We start from the raw sequence: 26,373 nt of genomic DNA, 5'->3' as shown, positions 1-26,373 counted from the left end.
CAACGGCACACTGTTGACTCATGTCCAGCTTCTCATCCACTACAACTCCCGGGTCCTTTTCTGCAAAACTACTACCGAGCCAGTCAGACCCCAGCCTGTAACAATGCTTGGGATTCTTCTGGCCCAAGTGCGGGACTCTGCACTTGTCCTTATTGAACCTCATCAGATTTCTTGCAGCCCGGTCTTCCAATTTGTCTGGACCCTGTCCTTACCCTCCAGCGTATCTACTCTCCCCCTAGCTTAGTGTCATCTGCAAACTTGCTGAGGGTGCAATCCAACCCCTCATCCAGGTCATTGATAAATACGTTGAACAGAACAGGACCCTGAACCGAACCTTGGGGCAGTCCACTGGAAACCAACCACCATCCCGACATCGAGCCGTTGATCACTACCCTCTGGGCCCAACCTTCTAGCCAGCTTTCTATTCATCTTACCGTTCATTTATCCAATCCACATTCCTGTAACTTGTCAACAAGAATATTGTGGGAGACCATTTCAAAAGCTTTGCTAAAGTCAAGATAAATCACATCCATTGATTTTCCCCTATCCACAGAGCCAGTTATCTCATCATAGAAACTAATCAGATTGGTCAGGCATGACTTGCCCTTCATGAATCCATGCTGACTATTCCTGGTCACTTTCCCCTCCTCCAAGTGCCTCAAAATGACTTCCTTGAGGAGCCCCTCCATGATTTTTCCAGGGACTGATGTAAGACTGACTGGCCTATAGTACCCTGGATCATCCTTCTTCCCTTTTTAAAAGATGGGCACTACATTTGCCTTTTTCCAATCATTCAGGATCTCTCTCGATCTCCACGACTTTTCAAAGATAACGGCCAAGGGCTCGTCAACAACATACGCCAACTCCCTCAGAACCCTAGGATGAACTAGGTCTGGGCCCATCGATTTACGTACATTTAGCTTTTTTAGGTGGCTCCTAACCTGTTCTTTCTCCACCAAAGGCTGTCCACCTTCATCCCACAATGCATCACTTATCGCATTAGTCCGGGAGCTGTCTTTGTCCGTGAAGACAGAGGCAAAGAAAGCATTAAGTACTTCAGCTTTCCCTACATCATCTGTCACTGGGTTACCTCCCTCATCCAGTAGGGGCCCCATGCTCTCTCTGATCACCTTCTTCTTGGTAACATGCCTATAGAAACTTTTCTTCACATTCCTCGTGAGTCGCAATTCCAGTTGCGCTTTCGCCTTCCTCATAACTGCCCTACATTCTCAAGCTATACATTTATACCCCTCCCTAGACATCTGTCCCAGTTTCCACTTTTTGTAAGTTCCCTTTTTGTGCCTAAGTTTTCCAAGGATTTCCCCATTAAGCCAGTCTGGTCTCCTACCATATTACTTCTCTTGTGCATTGGGACAGTTTCTTTCTGCACCTTCAATAGCGCTTCCTTAAAATACTGCCATATTTCCTGGACTCCTTTTCCCTTCATGGTAGCACCCCAGGGAATTCTGCCCATAGGGTTCCTGAAGGAGTCCAAGTCTGTCAATCCGCCTCTCCTTACCTCTTTCAGCTGTGATCAAGGGCCTGAACAATTCTATGTTGCAAAGCTGGCTGGCATCTATATATCTCTGACAGATAGATCCAGGGATCATTTCAAAGAGTTACAGCTTTCAATTTGCATTCCTTCCCCACTCCAACTCTCCTTCCCTCTTCCCTGTCGGGGACCCTTCTCCTGATAACCTAGTTCATTAGCAAACTTATATTTTGTTATATCATTGAGCCACTCCTGATGCAACTCAGGAGCACCAGGGGGTTCTCTCCCATTATTTCCAGTCTTCAAAGCGAAGTGAGTTTGGAGTCCCACTCAAGATCTCAGGGCATTAAACAATATGGGAAGACACAGATGTTCGAGATGGTCCTTGTAGCAGCCATTATTCAGCTCTAGAAGGCCAAGATTTCCTACAGTCTACCTTCTGATAATGGTCCTATCCATACAGACTGCTCCACTGAAATTATTCTACAAGGCTACTCTCATTGAACTGGAGTACTAATGCTAGTACAATGACCAGTGTTTATCAGTGGCACAATTGATACAGTATACAGACTCATCACCTTGGGAGAGATGTCTTCCTATTAGCCACGGGAGCTCACCTACACAGCCCCAGGGTTCAGGGCACATAGCTTCCATAGAAATGACTCTTCATGCTTGTACAGTCTCCTGCCTTTCATCAAGAATACACACATGAAGGTCAGGATGGACCTAATGGATTTTTATGTAAATTGCTTCAGATGTCTATCTCCCTTCTTCTTCAAATAAGCACTCCGGCTTCACAAGGTGCTCATTTCAGCTGTCTGTCTACCAGGGATACAGAACATGGCAGCCAACAGTCTCAAGCAGAATTTCTGGCACAACCATTAGTGGGAACTGAACTTGGAGCTGTTTTTATGTTTTTTCCCCCTTTGGGGAGAAAGGCCTACAGATTTCTTCACTGTGTACTGGAAAAATAAAGACCCTTATTACTGCCCCAGGCCTGGCCAGTGGAAACATTCACTCAGAGGTGCCCTTATACTTGCATGGGACAGGGACCTCTTGTATACCTATTCCCAGTTTTCTCTTCTATGTAAGGCCCTGTTGAAAATTCAGCAAGACAAAATGAGAGTTACTCTGATTGCCCACTTTTAACCAAAACAAGTCTGACACTCATATCTGATACATATGGCAGTAAGTTCTTCTGTTCCTTCTCAGATGATTCCTCACCTGATCTCTCAGAACACTGGGCTGCTCCTTTATCCCATCCTATGAATCTTAGGTCTGCGGGGCTGTGTCTATACTACAAAAATAACTTCAAAGTTGAGCATCTACACCCACCCTACTTTGAAGTTAAACTGTGGGGAATGGAGTAAGGACCTCAAAGTTGGGCTCCCTACTTCAAAGTTAACTTCGAAGTAAAGGAAGATGGCTGTAGACTCTCTGCTAGGTACTTCAAAATAGTGCCTAACTTCAAAGTTAACTTCGAAGTTAGTTCCTAGTGTACAGGTGTGGCTCCTTCTTAGTTCAAGGCCTACAGACAGAAAGTTCTGAGGAGTTAAAAGACATCACTACACAGCCAAAGTTAATTATGCAACATACTTACCCACAAAATGGAAACTATTCCAAGTCATAGCTATTCTACTCATGTAGACTTAACCTCATCTTCCCTTCCTCTGATTTTACACTGCATTTTAGACCTAAAAAGGTCAAAACTTTCAATTGGCTCTGTTAAGGTACATCTTGTAGTAAAAATGGCCTTCCACCACCAGGTAAACAAATACTCTGTTTGCTCACTGGCTAGAAGCATGTATTCCTTAATGGCACTGAGAATCTCTTCTCACATGTGACACCATCCTCTGCAGCCTGGAACGTTAAACTAGTCCTCAGGACTTTGACTAGACCTCCCTTTGAGTCCATGGCAACTTGTTCTCTCACACATATGTCTGTGAAGACACACACATGAGAGATGACCAATTTCTAACTGCAATCTCCTCAACTAGGCCCATAAGAGAAATAACAGCCCTGATAGCACAGCTGCCATTCATGGCCCTTTTAATAATAATAAAAAAGTCTAAGGCTATATCTCAAATTTTCCTACCACTATCTGCATTTCCAGGCAAATCAACAGATCCATCTCCCAGTATTTTTCCCAAAAGCACTTTGTGACAACAGAGAGCTGATTCTGCATATGCTACACCTTACAACACTATAATTGTACTTGCACAGGACTCCCCCAAACTCTCCCTTTCATCCACAGAAAGATTTCTAAACTGTGATATTGGCTCAAAGACTGTCCAAATGCGCCTCTCATTGAATTAATCAGTTAGCAAGGACACCGTATGTTCCCATCCCAGGTCTATATGCCCTGCATGATGTCAATTTCTACATGGTTGCATTCCTTACAGCTATTCCTGTCTCAACACTGTAGAGTAGCAACTTAGACCGCTGCCCCCATGGCCAGAGAGAAGTGTGATCAGTCAAGATTGACCCCCTACTGCCTTCTTTGACTCCATAGTACTCCATGTAGTAACAGACTTCACTCTGAAGGCCCAGGCTCCACTCTGAAGCCCTAGCCTCCAGTGTTGAGTAGTGCTTGGGAGTCACCTACTGTGAAGCACTCTTAGAGACATGACTTGAAGAAGATGAGGAAGTTACCTTGTGCGGTACCAATGGTGCTTTGCAACGTGTCCCCCTCTGGCTGCCCCACAACCTGCCGCCCTCTCCTCTACTTCAGAGTTCTCTGTCGGACTCTGGAGTGGAGAAGGAAGCAAGGGGCTTTCACCTGTGCACTGCTAGGTAGTTTTGAGGCAAACCATATGGGAGGGTGAGCAGAGTGTGGGCTCAATGGACAGTGCTCTGAAAAATCTTTGATTAGAGGCACAGGGGTGTGTAGACCCCTACAGTGCAGCGCCCAGACGGACACACAGCTTGAAGGACCATTGTTACTACACAAGGGGTGCGTCTACACAGGGACGCTAAATCGAAATAAGCTATTTCAATGCGTAGCATCCACACATCCTCCAGGGCTGGTGCTGTCAATGTTGAACGTTGACCTAGGAAAGCACTAAATCGAAATGGGCCCCACAGGGGAGCGTCTACACACAAAAGCAACCCCAGTCGGAATAAGGGGGCTAGGAAAGCCTGCGGACAGGGTCACAGGGTGGACTAGCCCTTCCAGGGCAATAGCAGGCTGCTCCCTTAAACGGCCCCTCCCAGGCACACTCTGCCTGCACAGCACAGGTCCACAGAGCCGACAACCACTCACAGACCCCGTGCACGTAGCATGGACCCCCAGAAGCCCACACGGCCGCCTCTGAGGCAGTGGCCGCCCTGCTCAGCACCGTGGAAGGGGCCACCCAGCACCTCCTGGAAGATGAGCTGTCCTCCTCAGCGGATGAAGGAGCCCCCCGCAGACCACCATGTGGCCCTCCCACACCCCCCCCCCCGGGCCTGGCACACCACTAGCTATGGAGGCACCCCACCAGCACAGAGTGGTAGGAGCAACTGGTGCTTGAGGAGTGGGACAATGATCGCTGGCTCCAGAATTTCCAGATTAGCCAGCAGACTTCCCTCGAGCTCTGCCAGTGGCTCACCCCTGCCCTGCGGCACCAGGACACCCCCATGCAGTGTGCCCTCACCATTGAGAAATGGGTTGGCATTGCTGTCTGGAAGCTGGCTGCTCCAGACAGCTACTGATCCATAGGACAGCAGTTTGGTGTGGGCAAGGCCACTGTCAAGGCTGTCGTCATGGAGGTAAGAGGACCCCGGGGGAGGGAAGGAAGCCTGGGGGGATCCCAGGGGGAGGGGGCACCCCAAGGGAGGGCTGGGCATGCCCTGCACACCCCTCATGGGTGCTCATGTCCTCCCCCAGCAGGTGGTCCGCGCGCTGAACACTTTGCTGCTCTACAGACTCGTGCGGCTCAGGGACCTGGATGCGGCCATCACAGGGTTTGCCAGCATGGGGTTCCCTAACTGCTTGGGGGCACTGGAGGACACTCACATCCCCATCTGTGCCCCGGAGCACAGAGGAAGACATTTCCTGAATAGGAAGGGCTATCACTCGGTGGTCCTCTGGGCCATGGTGGACAGCCAGGGCCACTTCCTGGACGTATATGTTGGCTGGCCCAGCAGCACCCACGACGCCCAGGTTTTTAGGAACTCGGGCCTGTGCCGCCAGCTGGAGGCGGGGACCTACACCCCCAGAAGGCGCTTCCTCTGCCTTGTGGTGGATGCGGCCTACCCCCTCCAGCCCTGGCTCACGCGCCTCTACATGCGCCACCTCAGCGCCAGCCAGGAGCGGTTCAACACCCACCTGAACCATGCATGCCAGGTGGTCGAGTGGACTTTCGGCTACCTGAAAGGCCACTGGAGGTGTCTCCTCACCCGCCTGGACATGGGGCTCCCCAACATCCCCCAGGCTGTGGGCACATGCTGCGCACTCCACAACCTGGTGGAGAGCAAGGGGGAGGCATTCGTGCAGGGCTGGGCTGTGGAGGCTGGCACGGCCTACCCCCAGCCAGCCGCCTCCCCGAGCCACCAAGCCGACCATGAGGGGATCCAGGTCTGGGAGGCCCTGTGGGCTCACTTCGACCAGGCTGTGGAGTGAGCACCGGCGGGGCCAGCCTGGTGGGCCACCCACAGCCCCTCCCCCCACCACCCACAACACACTACACTGCCCCCACGCCCACACGATGCGCCCTGAGAGCACATGACACACATTTGTTTTGTTTAAATAAACCGAACATTCTTGAAACCCAACAAAAACGATGACCTTTTCTAAACATGAATGGGGAACTATGTACATTGGGGGAGACAGCTACTAAAGCAGGGTGGGACAAGGCAACTATTTACAATAATGGGGGGGACTATATACAAATGTGGGAGCCTAGGTGGCCCAGTCCTTAGCCCTCTTCCCCCTCACTGTCCAGTGCCTGGCATGGGGGGGTGTGACCCACGTCTGGGCCAGAGGCCCCACTGAGGCTGGGTGGGGGCCGGGAGGACTGGCAGGTATGGCCAGGCTGGCCCCTGAGCCCAATGGTCCTCTGCCTCAACAGGCTCCAGGGCAGGTGGAGGGCAGTTGGGAGGGACAGTGGCCCGGTACAAGCCAGGCCTGGCTCCCAAAGTGGGGGGAGTTAGGGGAGCTGGGAAACTGACCAGCACCAGGGCTGGTCAGTTTCCCATCTCCTCTGAGCAGGGGGGAATTGGCTCCCCGCTCCGCAGGGCTCACAGGAGCCTGGGAACTGACCAGGCCTGCTGCTGGTCTGTTTGCTGGCTCCCAGTTATAGACAAATCCAACTAACGCGGAGGTGGCCAAGATCGCATAAGCTGGGGGTCTACTCGAGTTGTCTCGCTCTCGCCCACCATCACAGCACGCCTGACTGTGGCTCTCTGGCAGTTTAGTGGGCCCTAGTCTACAGGGTGCGTCTTCGGTTCCGCAAGCTTGATCGAGTTAATTTGTGGTAGGGAAGGTGGACGGATAGCTCCTACCTGCCCTGTCCAGGTGTCACTTCTTCGGGATGCATTTCACCGCCGTCCACAACTGCCCATACCGAAGTCACGCTAACGTGGCGGCGTAGCAGAGAGCTGGCGGGTGACGGGGTGTTTTAACTCTATCCCCTGTATTGGCGAACGCCCTCTGTGCAGCGGAACAGGCGGAACCTCGCCTTACGCCTCCGAAGCACCGGAAAAAGCCCCTCGGCTCCTGCTCGGTAGCTCCTGCCTCCAGGGAAGGCGGCGGCACCTGAACCCACCTGCGGGCGTGGCGCTGGCTTCCGCACACGCATCCTGTTAACTGCGCGGGAGCGGGGGCTCGATCGCTGCACAGCCAGGGACGGGGCACGCGGGGCAGCGCAGAAGTACCGGCGCTGGGAGACAAAACCCCCTCCCCAAAGCTACGCGAGCCACCCGGCTCGTCCCTCAGCGTCCGCTGGGCCCAGCACCGCGGTGCCCCGCCGCTCAGCGGCCCACGCGCCCCGCCACAGCTCCCAGCTCCCGCCCAATGGAACCCGCGCCGCCCTATCAGGCTCCGCTCCGCTTCCCGCCAGGTGCATAAAAGCCGCCGCCGTCGGCGCAGCTAGGGTAGAGCTCTCGAGCGCCGCCCGCAGCCCGCCGCCGCCCCCTGCTGTGGAGGAAGAGCGCTCCGCTCCCGGGGCACCCATGCAGCCCGCGATGATGATGTTCTCCAGCAAGTACTGGGCCCGGCGAGGGCTCTCCCTCGACTCCGCCGTGCCCGGGGAGCACCAGGGACTCAGCAGCCTGCCGGTGAGTGTCCCGGGCGGGCTGTGGCGCGGCAGCTGCCCCGCGCGCTGGGGGGCTTGGTCAGCGGCGGCTCTTATTGACCTCCACGGGGCGCCTCGGTTCCTGCGGGACCCGGGCCTGCGCTGTGCTCGCGGAGTGCCCCCGCCGGCTCTCGAGCTAAAGGGGGAACCCCCCTCGGCATCGCCCCTGCCCTGGGCTCGGCCGCCGGGATCGCACCCGCAGGGGGTGCTTGACTTTGCATCAAAGGTCTGTCAGGGTCCAGTCAGTGGTTTCCACAGCCAGCAGCCGCAGTTCCTGAGCAAATGGTCCTAATGCTAAGCAGAGTAACTGGGCGACACGTGAGGGTAGCGGCAAAGCAGTAAAGACAGCGGGCACCCAAGGGGGGAAAATCGATAATACTTGTAGGTTCTTCCAGATAACTCCTTTGTGCTCAGTATCGGAGAGGTAGCCGTGCTAGTCTGTTATCTTCAAAAACAAGAAGTCCTGTGGCATCTTATAGACGAGCAGGTATCTGTTCGTCTACAAGGTGCCACAGGCCTTCGTTGTGTTCAGGTAGGTCATACTGCAAATAGTTTACAGACCTCGGGCACATCCTGCAAATCATATGCTGGTTTTCCTTTTTAAAAATTAAATATATGGAATGAGATTCAGTTTATTTGTAACTAGGTTTGACCAGTTCCTTCTGGTTTAATCACCATCTCGAGTCTTTTTGCATAGTGTCTTCAGATAACCCTGCTAAATTCCACAGGCAATATTGGAGAAAGTCATTATATCTCGTACTGTTCTACAATCAGAAGCAAATAAGTGTGGCTTCCATTCAGCGAGTTAGTGAATTCAAGCCTAATATCAACTGTGTGAATGGCTCCAGCAAAGTCAGTTGAACTAACTTGTGCTTGCAGAATTAGACATATGCTTATGGGTTCTGAATCAGACAGTCAGTATGAGGAAAATGCCCAAGAAATGTCATAGACACTGATACTGCAGCTCGTGCTCCATGGGCATCACAGTCTATCTTCAGACTTAGTGTAAATATTTGGTTTTAAAATATTAGACTGTTGATTCCTCAGCTGGAAGAGATACAATAGCATATAGGGAAAAATATGTAGATAAGATATCTCCTCATGTAAAAATACTGTTGAAAGACATAAGCCAATCTTTGCAAGATGATCTGAAGACCCAAAAGATATTTTTGTGTTTTCAAAGGATTACAATGATCATTTCATAACTGTATTTCAACTTTTTTATGCAATAAATGTTATCTGTATGTCTTTGTATCCAGAGTGCTAACATAATTCATACATACTAGTAATCTACTATTATACTTAATAGTAAAACAAACACACACAGAATGTATACATCTCCTGTGGAAAATATATGACCAAGCCCTCGATGGATGCTATTTTACCTGGGGTGTGGATTTGACCCATTTTCTTTGGAGTAAAGCTGAAATATCCCCATTTGTGCTAACACTAAAACTGAATAGTTAAGTGTTTGCTCATTTCTGTCAGTTGTACTTGGATTATTGTTATCAATGGGCAATCTTAGAATGAGGATCACTGGGCTAAGTGGGGTGAATTTGTTCTGCTGTTGACTTTTAGTCTTACTCTGTTCACTAGGATTCTGCTTTAACTCTGATATCTTGAATATTTGCACTTGCTCCTGTTAATAAGTTATCATCATTAGGAAAGGAGGTCTATAAATCGCTATTTAATCACATAGGCTGTGTCTACACTACAAAAATAACTTTGAAGTTGCTTACTTTGACGTTTGTACTTTGAAATAAGCAACTTCAAAGTTGAGCATCTACACACACCTACTTCAAAGTTAAACTTTGAAGTAGGGCACCGCTCCATTCCTGAGAGCGAAGTAAGGACTTTGAAGTTTGAAGTAAGGGAAATCGTGTGTAGACTATCTGCTGGCGACTTCAGAGTAGTGCCCAACTTTGAAGTTTGTTGGTAGTGTAAACCCATAAACTAGTAGCTTGTATTGTGTGAGCCGATGCCCAGGTGCCAGCTAAGGGTCTGGTGGGGCAAAGGGGGTGATGCCACACCAGCAGCTACGCTAAGCAGCCAGGGCAGGCTGGGTTCTTTGGTTTGTGTTTAGCTCGGGTACAGCAGCAAGAGGAAAATTACACTTAGAGAGGCTTTAACAGTTACCTTTTATTTATACAAAGATAGAAACAATTTAACTAAGACAAATGATTAAAGTACAAGTTAGTACTTGTGGTTTTTAAAGGGGAAACAACACAATTTAACTTAAGAAAAGTTTTAGACAAACTAGCTAGCTTAAACTAATACAAGTAATGTGTACACAAGAAAGGCAAGTTGCAGGTGTGATTTTCACCCCTGCCTCTTAGACCTGGTGGAACCAGAGTCTTTCCCTCAATTCCTATAGGAAAGAAGTTTAATACAGGTGTAATTCTTACCCCTGCCTCCTAGATCCAGTGTGACCCAGATTCTCTCAATCCCTCGGGAAGAAGTAGATATGAACCAGGCGTCCCCAGTCTCGGGAGTTAATTCCAGACCTGGCCAGCAGGTGTAGGTGATTGAAACTCAAAGGGGGGGTGGTCTGACAAGCCCCTTTATACCCCTTTTGTCACGTACGCTTCTTCCTGGTCTTAAGTGGCCAACTGGGGGGAATGTGTTTTGAACCCCATGTTTCCCAGGGAAGGTGGAAGGCTCAATTTGCACCTGTGAATTGTGGACAATTGGGCACCTTTGGAGGTGATGGGCGGGGTTCTCTGTCCTTCTTGGGGAAGTGATCAAGGAGTGTCAATTACCGAGATCAGCTAGAAGGGTGGCTGTTAGCTAGCCCATTCACTGTCTGGTTTTTGTGTATAGTAGAGAGGCTGGGTGAGACAGCACACCTGTGTTCCCAGGACATCAAAGGCTGCCTGTCTCCCCTGCTTGTTTCCCTCTCTGTCTCTCCCAGTGGGGGGGAGAAGAAGGAAAGGCCAAATGGGGGGTTCATGTCTGGCTACATATGGCTAATGAAACTAATTCTCGGACTATGACAACTTCTGTCTTGTTTCTGATGATTAGCTCATCTAGTTTCTTCAGGGTGAGCAGTGGCTTTTAGCAGTCACATCAGATATTGTCCATTTTACACAATGACGGGAACTCAGGGGCACAGTCTTGGGCAGAGTTGAGAGCTATTATTTCCCACTGAAGCTAGTTAGTGCTGAGCACTGTTCAGGATTAGGCAGTTAATTATCATGCTTCTATGTGCTTTTCTTCCAAAAGTGTACACACACTGAAAAGTGTAGAGGGTAGACAGCCTACATGTGCTTTGACAAAAGTGCTATATTTAATTTTGCAATGTCCCAAACAATAATTTTGGAAAATGTTTAATTGTAACAAAAATATGAGAAAGTGTGTAAGGCCCCCATTAAGGAACACACATCTCAAATTAAACGCTCTAGAGTGCTTTTCTGAAGCAGGGCTTACAAGAGCTAACAAGAGGGTGATCCATTTCTTAAATGCAAAATCATGCAGAACCTGTCTATGCTTGACTCTTAACCATGTTTGAAAACTGTTTTAAACATTGAATTTGGATTCAGTCTAAACATACAATTGTCTGAAATCAAACTGGCTGGAATGATACCCTTCAACATGGGGGCTAACACTTTTTTAAAACTATTTTGTTAAATTTGAGCATTAAAATAGGGAGTAGGCCTAGACATGACTACTGAATTGTGTGGCCCTTTTTTTACAAGTTCTAAGTAAACTAGATTCAGATTATCTTGGAGGGATAGCCTTGTTGGTCTGTGCGCACACACACATGTGCACAGTCCTGTAGCAACTTAAAGACTAACACTTTTATTTATTAGGCCATTGGTGTCCAATGGAAACTGAAGGATCACCACACTTGTGGATGTCATCCTTCCCTATTCACCACAGCCCCTACCACTCTAACAATGCCCTTCCCCTCCACCAGAGCCAGAACTCCCCTGTTCCATATACCCCCCCACCGCCCAATAGATGCCCTCCCCAGAGCCAGACACCTTCAGAGCCCCGCACAAACTGAACTTGATGACTCACCAGAGCCGCTATCACTGCCTCAGGAGCTGTGGCTGTGCACACTGCGCTGGGGCCTGAGCTGCGGCCGCACTGGGGCCTGAGCCACACAGTCAAACTGTGCTGGGACCCATGCCAGCAGGAGCTGCCGGAACCACAGCTGTCACCACATGCTTCTGCTGCTGCGCGGTGGGGCATGTATGTGGAGCCAGTGGATGGCAATTGTGTGTGGGTTGGAGGAGCTGCATTTAAAGACTCCAAGAGCTGCATGTGGCTCCAGAGCCAATCGCCACATCATGCTGTCCTGCTCTCCAAATGTGGTGAGTGGGCAACATATCGGAACACCGCAGTTTTAGGCAATGAGTCTTGTGAGTAAGCTCCACTTCTTCAGATTCTGGAGCAGAAGTGAGCAAGCAGCATTGTCCTCCAGAATCTGAATAAGTGTGGCTTATCCATGAAAGCTTATTACCTAGTAAATAAATTTAGTCTTTAAGGTGCTACAGGACTGCTTGTGTGTCGTGGGGTTATTTGTTGGTTTTTTGTAGATTCAGCAAGCGTTGACTGGCAAAGCATAAAAAAAGGTGTGTGAGCCTCATTTCTTGCTCAAATGCACCTGTGCTTGTTGCTGACACTTGGACCAAGTTTTCATAAGAGAAATTCAGGTGGTTAAATCCTCTAGTATGATCTGTGTCCACACAGACTTCCAGATGATTTACAAATACTTTAATATTTAAAAGATGCTACAGGTTTTAATTGGTTTTGTACCTAAAGTTTGGCTGCTTCTGCTCATACTGCTTTCGTGCCAATGTGGACTGAACACGCAACATGTCACTCGTCATCTCTCTGCCTCCTGCCATGTAAGCTGTATGAAATGTTCCAGAATACCTAGATTCTGGAAACTGACATGGGCATTACAGGGTACTTACCAAAGGCTATTGTAACTTAAATGGTTTAGGACAGTGTTTCTCAACCAGCACTACATGTACCCCAGGAAGACCGCAGTGTACCCCCAAGGGTGCATCAACTCCTCTAGATATTTGCCTAGTTTTACAACAGACTACATAAAAGCACTAGTAGTCATTACAGTCTAAAAATTCATTGTTTCTACTGCTCCATATGTCTAATGCTGAAATGTAAGTAGAATTTCTATTACAGTTCATTTATTTGATAAGATAGTAGAAAGTCAGCAAGTTTTCAGCAGTAGTCTTCTGTGATATTTTTGCATGGTTTTGAAATGATTAGTTTTGAAGTGAGGTGTAACTTGGTATAAGAAACAAATCTGACTCCTGAAAAGGTACAGTAACCACGGAAGGTTGAATGGCACTTGTCTCAACTTCAGATGACATAAGGCCCTTGTTTCTGAACTGGTGGTATGCACACCCTTAAGGGTATGTGAGAGCAATCTAGGGGTACTTATAATTTTTTTCAAGGGGTACTTTATAAAAAAAAAAAAAAAAATTGAGAAACACTAGTTCAGAAACACTTATTGAGGACCCTGCTAGTATGGACTAACATGGCTAGTTTGGATGCCTTGAACTGTCTGTTCTGAAACTTTCTTACAGATTGGTCCCTGTCAGCAATGTGGATTTGTTTCCGAAAGGATCGGATCCCATTTCAAAAGGATTTATCATAACATAAGTTCAAAATACTTTACCAGGTCAATGAAGACTAGGCAAAAACTTGTTTAAAAAGTTGCTTTTAACACCAAGCTTGGGGCTTAGAACATATTCTCAGTTGGAATAAATTGTCACAGCTCTGCTGAAGTCATGGAAAGATCTGATTGAAACCAAGAGGTGATCTGCCTCAGGGTTCCCACATATTCTCAATAGTAGTTTTTTAGAATATAGTTTGGACATGGCTTCAGATGTTTCAAGCCTTGTTAGTTGCCCTCTTTATTGGCTGTCCCCTTCTCAAATTTTAGGTTTAGCGATTTTAAAATCTCAAGAACAGAATGTACTGCTGAACAATTACATCAGAAATGGACACTGATCAAGATAGTCAAGTTTTTTTTGGTTTCATACCTCTGAAACACTTTTAAAGGGATCCCCTGGTTTTCATAAAGTGCTGAATGCATGCCCTCTGAATGTCTGTCTGCATTCAGGTGTCTCAAGCACAACAGGCAAAACTGCTAGTCCTTTTTGAAAATCTTGGCCACTATTTCTCAGATCTTGATATGGATGGCCTACTGAGAAGCATCTCAAAAAGACTTAGACTCATAGAATTATAGGGTTGGAAGAGACCTCAGGAGGTCAGAGTCCAACTTCCTGCTAAAAGCAGGACCAATGCCAACTAAATCATCACAGCCAGAGATTTGTCAAACTGGGACTTAAAGACCTCCAGGGAAGGAGTTTCTACCATCACTCTAGAGCTTCACCACTCTCCTAGATCAGGTCTTCATTACATCAAAAGGTCAAATTGAGGTATGCCATTCCAGTTATGTTGATATGTAGCTGCTCTCTGTTTACCTTAATTCGGGATCTGTGCCATCTCCACCAAGGAAGGACTTCCCTTACTCTTAATGAGGGGCAGGAGTATTGGCACCAACACAGGTGCCTTGTAAATTCAATTTAGCGTCCCTACCAGGTGTGCCAATGCAAACTGGAAAACATTGACTACCGCAGGGTCAATCTTCTCTGCAGTGAAGATGTACCCCTAGTGAAATAGTTCTTCCTAATATCCAGCCTAGATCTCCTCCACTGCAACTTGAAATCATTGCTCCTCATTCTGCCATTTGTCACTGCTGAGAACAGCCTCTTCCATCCTGTTTGGAACACCCCGCCCCGGCTTTCAGGTAGTTGAAGACTGCTATCAAATACCCCCTCACTCTTTTCTTCTGTAGACTAAATAAGCCCAAATCTCTCAGCCTCTCCTCACAAGTCATGTGCTCTAGTCCTCTAATCATTTTTGCCACCTTTGTCTGTGGAGTTGGTGATAATGCACTAGTAGAAAATACAAAAGGAAGCTGAGCACTAAGAGAAGCTTACAGGTGTGGGAAGCTCAATAGTGTGAAAATGAAAGGAAATGTCCTTTGGGATAAATGATCAGATTTATTTTTCTTGAAACAAATTCTTAAAATGTTCGTATAATTCAGATGTCTTCTGCGATTGACACTCAACTTATCTTCCCTTTTTAATTTGTATAATCCATGGATTGTTTTAGTTCATTGAGTAATGAAAAAACAGATGGCAACAGAGAAATTGACTTTTCTGCTAATTAACTGCATGGATAATTCAAATAGATTCAAAATTATGGGCTAGATAATCCACTGGTGTCAATCAGCACAGCTCTATCGTGGTCAAGTCAGGGCTACAACAATTTAGCCAGGTGAGGAATTGTTGCATCCAGTCTCTGCCTATAATAACACCTTATTTTTTTTATCACTCTGTATTGGTCTCTTCTGTCTCCAACACTTGCTGCGATCTGTTCTGCGTTTGAATATGCGAGTTACCTTTTTCATAGCCTGGATCTTTCATCTAGGTGTTTTCTGACAAGATGTCTGTGTGAAAGGAATGTTTGATATTTTTTCAGAAATGTACATTTATATTTTGTATCTACTTTTTTGCAGCCAAACAGAATCAATTCTGGTAAAAATGATGAGAAGAAAGGGAATAAAGGAAATGGCAAAAGTGAATCAGTTTCCGAAAGTGGAAAGACAGCTGTAGTGTTTTCTCTAAAGAATGAAATTGGTGGATTGGTGAAAGCCCTCAGACTCTTTCAGGTAAATATCACACATTATTGGAAATGTTGGGGAGAGCTGACTCAGTTGTCAGCTGGTGTATCTCCACTGAAGTCAAAGAAGCATGTGAAAGAACACTTTCCGTTTGATTACTAGCAGAGTATGTAATCAATCCAACAAAGCTTTTAAACACTTTGGGCACGCGCATGCTCTCTAGAAAGTGAATGGACTACAGTAGACTCCCTGCCCCCAACTTACGAGGAGGTTGTGTTCCTGTTCATCCCTGCATAAGTCAAATTTCACGTCACTCAGGGGAGCCAGGAAACTGATCAGTGCATCGGACTGTTGCCCAGGTCAGTTTCCCAGCTCCTGTCAGTGGCAGCAATCAAGAGTCAGGCTGCTGCCACTGACAAGTGGTTTCACTCTCACCACCTTTCACAGCAGTGGGGAGGCTGACAGGATCGAGGAGGCTGCCGCCTCTGACAGGAGTGGGGGAAACTGACCAGTGCAGTAGCTGATCAGTTCCCTGCTCTGTTAGTGGTGGGTAGCTGGCACCTGGCTCCCAGCTGCCTGGCACTCACAGGAGTCAGGAAACTGACCAGAGCTGCTGCACTGATCAGTTTCCCAGCTTCCCTGGGTGGTGGGCAGCCCACACCCAGGTGCCAGCTCCTCGCCACCGTCTCATTAACTCAAGATACGCACAAGTTGAGTGCACGTCTCAATATTCTAGCTACTAAATGCCCCTTTCCAGCAAAGTACTGAAACTTGAGGTTAAGTTTAGAGCACACAAGTCATTGACTCCAGTAAGACTGTTCAGGTGCTTAAAGTTAAGCATATGCTGAAGTGTGTTGTTGGATCCGGGTCTTCAGCAATAGAACAGGAATTATGGCATGTTAATACACATCAATCGGGGGCCACGCAGGTGAGAAACAGGGGGAAAAAAACCCAGCAACCATCAGCAAAAAGAAACCCCCAAGCCAACCCACACTGATGTGACTTCTGTCCCAATGGAGACACTTCACTCCACTTGAACTCCAGTCTCATGGGGAGGGAGGATGAAGGTTCAGGATTTCCCCCAGACCAAATTATCTCTTCTGGGAAACTGGGGCATTGGCTTTTGTGGGCCCCCACAGGCTCTGAGGTGGGACAAGGAGTTCCGTGTGTAGGAGGGCACTGGTAGGGAGTGGGCGGGGCTCAGGTTCTAGGGGAGGGAATGCAGGATCTTGGGGGGAGGGAGGGTGCAGGAGCAGGTTGGAGGGTGGGGTCTGAGCAGGAGATGTGGTGCAGGGGCTAGGAGATCTGGGTAGAAGGGAGGTACATAATGAGCATGGGGGCACTTACCTGGGGCTGGGATAGCTCCTCACCAGCATATGTGGCTCCATACCACTCCACTTCCAGGCACTGCCCCCTGCCGCTCCCATTAGTCAGGACTCCAGCCAATGGGAGCAGCAGCTTCCCTGTGCTGCTATTCTCCATGGGCCTGGAGTATCAGCACAGGCTCCCTGATGCAGAGTAGAGGAGCCTGGAGCCTCATGGGCTTGATCTGGCCCGTGGGCCTTAGGTTCCACATCCCTGCATTAATGTGTCAGTAGCCATAATATTAGATGCAAATATATTAACCAAGAGTGAAATGTGATTCTGCAGGAGACCAGAAAGAACTACGTACTACATAGCGCTTGCAGGTACATTGAATTTGTGCATGCTGCTTTGCCCTGGGGTGAATTTCCCCGAGAATGAAAATACAGTGCAATTGCTACATAGTGCAGATCTCCTCAGATTTGGCGTCCATTAATAGGTGGGGAAGGAGGTGGTCATAAGTAGTGGATTGGCTGAGGGGTTGTGCCTTGTGCAAAAGTAGGAATAGTTATGAATGCTTTGCAGTCTCCTCTGCCATCCATTAGCCGCAGCGGTGATTGGAGAGTTCTGCCCCAGAAAGGCATCGTTAATGACTGTCAGGAGTAGGGCTACTGATCCAAAGAAAAACAAGTTGGATGCTACATGCAAGTGAGAAACCAAAAACCCCAAACCCACAAAACCCTCACTGATGTAGTCCCTGACTGAGACACCTCACTCCTCACGTGTTTCAGCACCACGGGCGGGGAGGTGGAGATGAGAGTCTGAAGTTCAGGGCTTCCTACCAGGCCACATCAATTCTTTTTGGGCCTAGGGGGACCAAAATTGTGGGGGTTGTCAGGGTTCATGGTACAGGGGGGGGGCTGCTGAGGAGCAGGTGTGGGGTCTGGAGGGTGCATGCAGGGGTGGGGTGGGAGTGGGGGGATCTTCCTGGGAGATAATGTGCAGGGGGAAGCAATGGGGGTGTTGAGGAGCAGGCTGTAGGTGAGGGGTCTGGGCAAGAGGGAGGGCGCAGGAGCGGAATGGGTGTGGGAGGGAGGAGGGTACAGGAGTAGGATGGAGGAGTCTGGGCAAGAGGGGGATGTAGGAGCAGATGGGATTGGGGAGGTCTGGGCAGGAGGAGGGTACCAGAGCAGGGTGGGGAATCGGGGCAAAAGGGGGCCACTTGTGTGCCACTGCCACCCCCTCCCCTGGCTGGGGGAATGACAGCACAGAGAAGCACTCCCTGGAGAGGCTTTTCTCCCTCTGTGTAGAGAAGCACAGGTGGTGGTGCCTCTGATTGGCTTGAATTTTGGTCAGTCAGAAGGACTGGGGGAAGCCAGTCCAGGCAGCTGCCATTGTACCAACTGGGGGGGAGGGGACAGTGGCACTTCCTGCCCACCAGCAGGCAGAGCCCATGGGCTGGATCTGTCCCCAGATTGCCTGAGTTCAGCTTGCAAGGCTCAGAGCTCCACACATCCCCCACCTGCTGTGGGCTGGAGGATGGGGAAGGGAGAACCAGGCCTTGGGGGCTGGATCCAGGCAAGCCACAGTCCAGATCCAGACTACAGGCTGGGGATTCCCACCATTTTGACACCCCTATTCATCGAGGGTTGTAGATCTTGCTGGAGTCGTCATGCCAGACAATCAATGGGTCTGGACTTTTTTATTTTGGGTCATTCAGACTTAGTACAAGAAAGATGAGAAATGATAAGAAAACATTTATTTTGTGATAAGTACACTTCTTCTTGAGAGAGGCTGAATAAATACAGCTTCTTGCACCAACTGTGATTTTTTTTTTAGCCGCAAAAACTAAAATATGCTGAAATTAACCCTGAATAGTTAATATCTATCTTTGATATCAATGCACCATTGTATTATCATTTTAAAATAACTAACACAATATCCTTGGTAAAAGATGGTCTTGGTAAATCACCTTTAAATCCCCTGGGACTATTATAATTATCATAGTCATCCTAAACAAAAGAGCAATTTTTGTATTAAACCAGCAGCATATTTTCCCTTTAACACACTACAAATTGCTGGTGCAGGCTGAGTATTTTTATGTAAACTGCTATTACTAAAACTGTTTGCCACAAATTCATGCTACCAGTTATGATGTTCTAAATAGCTTATGCATTGAGTTCAATGTTTCATCGTCCCACAGGAAAAGCATGTGCGTATGGTTCACATTGAATCAAGAAAATCCAAGAGGAGGAATTCAGAAGTAGAAATTTTTGTGGACTGTGACTGCAGTAAGAAAGAATTTAATGAACTAATTCAGTTGCTAAAGTTTCAGACTAACATCGTAACTCTTAATCCACCAGAAAATATCTGGACTGATGAAGATGGTAATGCTGCTTTATTTAAAAAATAACGACCACTTTGTTTAGGAACCACATTGGTTTTAGCGTCTAATATTTTTCTATTCCCCTCTGTCTTCCACAGAACTTGACTGTGTTCCTTGGTTCCCCAGGAAGATTGCTGAATTAGACAAATGCTCACAGAGAGTTCTAATGTATGGCTCTGAGCTGGATGCAGATCACCCAGTGAGTGTGAAATGAAGTCCCTCTATTATTTGGATTATAAATCCTAGCTGCAGGGCTATCTGTTATCCACAACATAACTTAATAATTATCTACAAAATTGTTTATCCAGTGGAGTTATAAGCATCATGGCAAAGATTTTCAAAACTGATCCTTTTTTTTCGGCACAGTAACAGAACCAGATTTTCAGCAGATCAGTGTCCAGCACTTTATAAAAATTAGGTCCCTTTAAAGGGTTTCATTGAGTGAATTCATTTGGTTTGCCAAGTTGGGAGAACCAGACACGGAGGCACACAAATCACTTTTGATACACATTTATACACTGCATTTGTATTTTTAAAATAGACTTAGATATTCTAAATTGTTTGGTTTATTGCAGACTTAAATTCTGCCACAAATAAAAAAAACGTGGACATTAAATAAAAATTCATATCAAAGGGGGTGTAGGAGAACAAGCCCATTGGAAGAATGCTCGCCCTCTAACTAGGGAATAGTTAGAAGTTACAATAACATATCACACCCTGTCTCAGCATGGCTACAGTGCATGGCTAGGTTTCTTACTGTGCTTTCTGAAATCAGTGTATAAGTTCCTGTTTCATACAGCGTGTTGTGCCAAAAATATTCTGTGTCTAAAGCTAAGGAATATAAGTCTCTATTTATTTTTCATTATCCTAGTTCACTTCAACATATGCCTAACCTATGACCCCTAAAGAACAAACTGTAGTGATAGGCTGCTTACAGAAACTCATCTGCTTATGAGTCAGATTAGTTTCTGCTAGCATGGTCTTTGCCCTCAAAGATGGGCAATCATCAGTGAATGGAAATGATCTAAGCTTTCCTCAGCTGTCTTGGTTAGCTTCCTTCTGTTTTGGTTTTCATAATGGTGGGAAGAGCTATATAGAGCATTTCAATTTAATAGCTGGATGTAGGAGTTATACATGAGTGATTTATCTTATAGAATGGTTTGTTTGTTTGTATTCTAAGCATTTACATATTGGAAATACAGTAAATCCTCAATTTAATGGTGTAATGTGGGGAGGGGTGACTGCTATTCACAGAAGCCCATTAAATGAGGGTTTACTGCCCACCCACCTGTGCCAGGCTCCAACAGCCCCAGTCCCCACCCCCTGCCAAAAACAAAAACCCAACAACAACAATCCTGCCACTCACCAGAGCTGCCACTACTGGAGGAGCTGCTGGATCCACCGTGTGGGGGACCCACTGCATGTGGCTGGAGCCACCCCTCCCACATGTGGCTGGAGGGACCACCGCACAACCTGGAGGAGCCACTGCCAGAACCACCACATGCTCCGACCACCAAGGGTGGGGTGCGTATGCGAGTGCCAGTCTGCCCATGTATGCATCCCATGGGAGGAGTGCATGGCAGGTCTGGAGGCAGAGTTGAGGGCTCCTCCAGGCTGCGGCAGTGATAAATTTCTTAACTTTTCTCTGGGGGGGGTGGAGGTGGAGAATGGTGATTTTCCTGAAAGCTCTGTTCTAACAATCGTTTGAGACATTCCCTGGCCTGTACAGGAGGTAAGACTAGATGGTGACAATAGTCCCTCTGGCCTTGGAATCTATAATTTGAGGCTGTGTGGACCAATAGCTGTTTATAAGTTTTTGTTCATGCACAGCAATGGGAGAGAGTGTTGTATTTTGCTGGTTACACTACTGCCCAGTTCAGTGGGGCAAGTGCAAATATACTTTCTGGGCTACTTTGCTCTTTTGATTAAATATAAACCCACTCCAGTCTTGCCCTGGCAGCTTAACACTGAAGTATGCCTAAGTGTTTTTATGTATAAAGAAGAAATGTTGCATGTGGTTTAGAATAACCAAAAGTAGCATGGCCCACATATGTAAGTTTCACATATCTCCCTCTGTACCTGAGCCTCAGAGAATCTGTTACAGCCACAAATGTAGGGATCGAGCTCAAGTGGTAGCAGCTCATGCTTTATCTCTGGTGTTTGGTTCAATTCCCAGTGTGATGGCAGTCAAGATGGCACCTCTCACAGAAGTATCTTCAAAACACGATCTTCTTGAATTCAGTTTTCAAGCTATGAAAGAAGTGTGAAGCATGAGCCCAGAACCTAGCTTCTTGGTTGCTTGTGAAACTCCAATCAGGTCATGTTTGGGTCTACTGAAGTAGAGTCATAACCAGTTTCCCCATACTTAGTATTTTTGGCTGTGTGAAGCAATTTGTGCTGTGCACCTCACCTGGAAATGTTACTTTTTGGAGGAAGTGTGACATTAGCTTATTTCTCCCTCAGTAAAATAGATGCTGTTAATCCGAAATCTATTCAATGCTTAATCATATTAATACTTTTATTTTAAAACTCACACAGATGACTTTCTTTCTCTTAAGGGATTTAAGGACAATGTATATCGACAGAGAAGAAAGTATTTTGTGGATGTCGCTATGAGTTATAAATAGTAAGTACTGGTATAATTCTCTACTATGTTGCTAAGTTAGAAAAATTCACGCTCTGATAGCATGAAGTTTGTCAACAGACAAATGAGTCACTGAATGTTGACCAGTTTAGCATATGCTATATATGACAAACCTAAAGCATGAAATCATATAATTTTTCAGTATAAGTATTAGCAAGTGAGGTATTTAGAGGCTAAATGCTGTATCTTCATGTTCCTATCTAGTTTAATGTAAGGGGCTACTTTATAAATGCTTGCATATCCTATAATGAAATGAATCTGCTTGTGGTAGATACAGACACCTCCCCTAGTAGGTCTAGAACACAGGCCTTTTAGGTCCAGAAGACATGCCTTTACTAGGTCAGCCAAATAGAATTTCCTCACTACAAGTGACATCCTTTTCCTCCCTCTGGAACAGCCACTAGAGGGCAGCAGCATACAAAGTTTTTGCGCTATTAGGGCTTGTTGGGATCTTCTGATTAAATGATTTTTTTCATCAGAAAGTGCTGAATAGCAACTTTCATGGAGAAATTTTAGATTTCTATGGACTTCTGCTGCAGCTAGGAACCTGGAAGTCCCTGATGCCCTTGATTCTGAAGCAGTCAGCAGGGTGAGGCTCCTTAGAGCTACAGGCTTCAGAGCAGAAGTAACCAACCTGTCAATCTGTGAGTCACTGGAGCCTCAGCCAGTTGATCATGATCTCCAGGCCACTAAGCTCTATCAGCTCAGCGGGGCTCAGAGAGGCTGGCTGCATGCTCATCTGTGTTCCCCTTGGACAGCCTTTTTTAAGACGCCTGCTCCTGCAGCCCTGTGGGCTGGCTCCAAGCCAAGGGGAGCTCCACACAGGGGTATGGTGTCCCCCACCCCTCATTGGGAGCACTGAGGCAAGCCTCCAGCCAGCCGCTTCTGGGAGTGGCATGGAGCCCTGGCAGGCAGGCAGCCTGAGGCTGCTGTGCTGCTAGAGCTGCCTGTGATAAGCATCTGCTCCTGGTCAGAACCTGCCCCTTGCATACCCTCCTGTACTTCTGTCCTAACCCAGACCCCTCTGTCTAAGCCCACACACCCTTGCATCCCAACACTGTGACCCCTCTTCCAGAGGCAACATCCTGGACCCCCTCCTATACCCTCAAGACTTTGCCCCAGCCTGGAGTCCTTCCTACATCCAAATTGCCTCCCAGAGCTTGTGCCCTTCACCCCTTCTTGCTCCTGAACCCCCTTCTCCAGCCCAGTGAGAGCAAGTGGGGCTGGGTAAGAACAAGTAACGAGAGACAACTGAGTAGGTGGGCCTTTGGGGTGAAGGTGGGGCCACAGGGAAGGGGCAGGGGTGATGCTGGGTTGCCCTGAAATTTAAAAAGTGATCTTGGGAATAACAAAGTTGGAGACCACTGCTCTAGAAGCCTGCAGGGCTCTGAGGCAGACGGGCTCCAGACAGGGTTCTCAAGGCTTTCATATTCCCAGCCATGAAATCTGGAGCGTAGCAACCCTGGACGCTGTGGTGCCTGAGCTACAGCTGGGGCTCCCAGGGTTAATATGCTCTCTTCCCCCTAGCAGGGAATTCATGTCAACTCAGGGAATACCCTAAGCTAGTCTCTGAGGAGTTGGCAGCACTACATGGCATCCCCGAGTCAGGACAGCTGGCGGCTCAGTTTTTGTTCAGCAAAAATCAAATGAAACGGCTTTCTTTTTTTTTTCTGAAGTGAAATCATTTTAGACTTCTCTCAGAATTTTGAAGGTGAGTGTTTGTTCTGATTCAGAATGCAAACTGTTTTGCAAAGTCAAAGTCCCAGGGAAGAGATGTTGCAAAATTCATCCTTCTGTATGCAATTACCTTGCACTGGAAAAACTTCATCACTTTCACTTGCAAAAGTGTTCAGAGCCTAGCGTTCCTCTAGAAAGACCATATGTGCTGCAGACAACCATCACAATTCCACAATAAATCACACTCACGTCTGTAGAGCTGGGACTAGAATGGTGATTCCAGACCTAGGGGTACATTTCCCAAAACACTGCCTAGCACTTGAGCAAAAGAATGCTATTGGCTGGCAATAGGAATAATTGGTAGCAGGGGACACAGCAGAGATGGCGCACACACAGCCCTTAAGTAAAGGGTGAGAGGAAGAGGAAGAAAAGACATACAGTGCCCCTTTAACTGATAAATAAGTGCCAACCAGTCTACTTTATTTGGAAGAATGAGGCCCGGATCAGAAAATTGAGGTGTGAGCTAAGAGAAAGAGACTGAAAACAGAATCAACCTATAAGGCCTGAATATACACCCCAAATGGGGAAATAGTCAGTTACAAACTAATGTAAAAAGACCAGGTGAGGTCTGAGGCAGCTGATTGGGAACAGAACTTGTAGAAAAGAAAAGATGCATGTGAGAATTATCAAAACTGCAACCAGAATTCCACCAGAAGCTAGGACTAAATCCCTGAATTTCTTATCAGAACTATGGAAGGACAAAGCACATAATATAATTCACGGAAGTAAAGGAAAACATTAACCACTATGGTACGAAGAAGGGAAATGAGCCATTTCAAAGGTTATATTAACAGGAACCTGAAAGTGCGAGAGGTGCAAGCAAGCCTAGACATGCTAAACTTTTCTGTCTGGAGATGTAACTGAGACACACTCTCTCTGAGGTACCTGTGTCACTACCTAGGATTAAAACAAGCATTTAGAAGTGTAACCCTGGTCTCACATACACAGCTGAGAGAACATTCCTGAAGTACAAATAGACTCAAAATTTTTGTGAGGAAAAGGGGCTAGATCTTTGATTCTAGCCGTAGGTAGCACAAAGATAGTGGCTTCAGAAATATCTTAAATCCTGCAGTGGCAAGAGGATATATTTAGTGCTCTGAGACAGGATGCTTCAGCTATTAACTGATTCTAATTTGATATTAGCCAAGTGACAGCTCTACAGGTAACGCGTTTGTTTGCTTGCAGTGTGGGAGACAGACAAATTCAAAGCTCTTATTGTAAGACCTATTTTAGCCCTCCATAAAATGCAGAAAATGATAGCTCTGATTTAGCAGATACATACAACCATCAATTACAGTAGTTTAGTTCAAAGTTTTCACAGTTTCAAGGCAAGTTGCTGGGGCAAAGAATACTGTAGTTTGAGCCGCTCAAAGTTCTTTCCGTGCAAATTACAGTGAAATCAATGGACGCATGCAATATACAACCAGGGCACGTGAGAACAAAACTGGGGCCTTTTTATAATCCTTCTGTAGTTAACTAGAAGTGTGTGTGTGTGTGTGTGTGTGTGTTAAACTAAAGTCTCCTATGGGCCAACTTTGCTCCCATACTCGCAAATAAATTTTTCTCGGGAAAGGCTGTCATGTTTCTGTTGGATCAGTTGAAGCTGACTGAGTTAATCTCAGCCAGGATTTAGCCCAGAGTTGTGGGGTGGGGGGGGCTCATTTTGTTTTGTTCCAGATCAGTTACATTTGCACTTTTATATTTTGGTGGAGTTCCCTCTACCCATTCTCTGAATTTGGAAGCTAATGAGACAATAGTATGTCCCATCTTAAACAGTCCCTTCAGGAAATTTCCTAGAGGGCCAAATATGCTTTTTCTGTATATGACTTGGTTATAGTTATCTGCAAATATATTCTTGCTACCTGTGCAGGTGGTTAAGTGAGAAACTTCACACCCTGTCCACTACCAACATGAAATACACCTCCATAACTAAAATGCTTTTCAGCTGTTAAGATCAAGTGACCAAAGTGAGATTAGTATTTAAATCACTAGATTAACATGGAAATCAATAGCTATATCACTAGATCTGCACTGATTCACAAACTCTGATCTGTGTTAGCTCGGTGCTTGTTACTTGCATGGTGCTGGCTTGCTCCCTTAGTTCCAGATCTTGGGTCACAAATCCATTACAAAGCCATTTTCTTAGTGTTCCTTTTTCATGTAATTATCACAAAGTTGGGTTTTTCATGAGGGAGTGTCAAAGGCAGTGTAGGTGCTATGTGCAATGTTGAATGGGATGTGAACGGATGATGAAGCTGTCTTATTTATTGGAGTGTGCTCCACTTTATGGAACAGTCTGATCTCCTGTCTGCATCAGCTGTTTTGAGTATGGTTCTTGGCTTAGTGTCCAGGCTGAATAGTAAATTAAGGATTTTATCTTAAAACGGCCCTAATAAAGTCACATGCTCAGCCTCCTTTTGTCTTTCTACCCCTCATTAGTTTATATAATGTGAATAGCTTTTCAGATTTCTCTCTTAGGGTAGGTCTACACAGCCCTTCATTTGAAATGACTTTGCTAGTGTCTACGCAATGCAAACACTAATTCAAAATAACTTTGTTAGCAGCTACCCAATGCAACCAAAATTGGTAAACCTCGTTCTGCAAGGAATAGTACCTATTTCAGAAGAAAGCTGTAGTGCAGTCAATGGCTGTATTTTGAAATAGGCTTTATTGTGTGTAGACAGGGTATTTCAAAATAGCTTAGTACTATTTTGAAATGCATTTTGCATGTAGCAGTGCTGTTTTGAAATAAGCTATTCTGGAATCGCTCTTCCAGAATAGCTTACTTTGAAATAAGGGTGCTGTGTGGACATACCCTTAGGCTGTGTCCACACTTGGCCAAAACTTTGAAATGGCCATGCAAATTGCCAT

General features: G+C 46.7%; 1 protein-coding gene across 2 annotated transcripts in view; it reads left to right on the top strand.

The window, feature by feature from the left end:
* The first annotated feature begins 7,645 nt into the window (after positions 1-7,645).
* Positions 7,646-26,373, top strand: part of TPH2 (tryptophan hydroxylase 2) — a 71,136-nt gene continuing 52,408 nt past the window's right edge. The window contains exons 1-5 of one of the 2 annotated variants that reach the window (XM_074984033.1): positions 7,646-7,746; positions 15,292-15,481; positions 18,939-19,122; positions 19,220-19,320; positions 21,680-21,747. In XM_074984033.1, the coding sequence (XP_074840134.1) occupies positions 7,646-7,746; positions 15,292-15,481; positions 18,939-19,122; positions 19,220-19,320; positions 21,680-21,747 (644 nt within the window). Of the gene's footprint in view, positions 7,751-15,291; positions 15,482-18,938; positions 19,123-19,219; positions 19,321-21,679; positions 21,748-26,373 lie in introns of both variants that reach the window. The other variant, XM_074984035.1, reaches the window with a different exon arrangement.

Source organism: Carettochelys insculpta, chromosome 1 (genome assembly GCF_033958435.1).
Source record: "Carettochelys insculpta isolate YL-2023 chromosome 1, ASM3395843v1, whole genome shotgun sequence".
Lineage (NCBI taxonomy): Eukaryota > Metazoa > Chordata > Testudines > Carettochelyidae > Carettochelys > Carettochelys insculpta.
The sequence above is the reverse complement of the archived record's forward strand: the minus strand, read 5'-3'. Positions and strand labels throughout refer to the sequence as shown.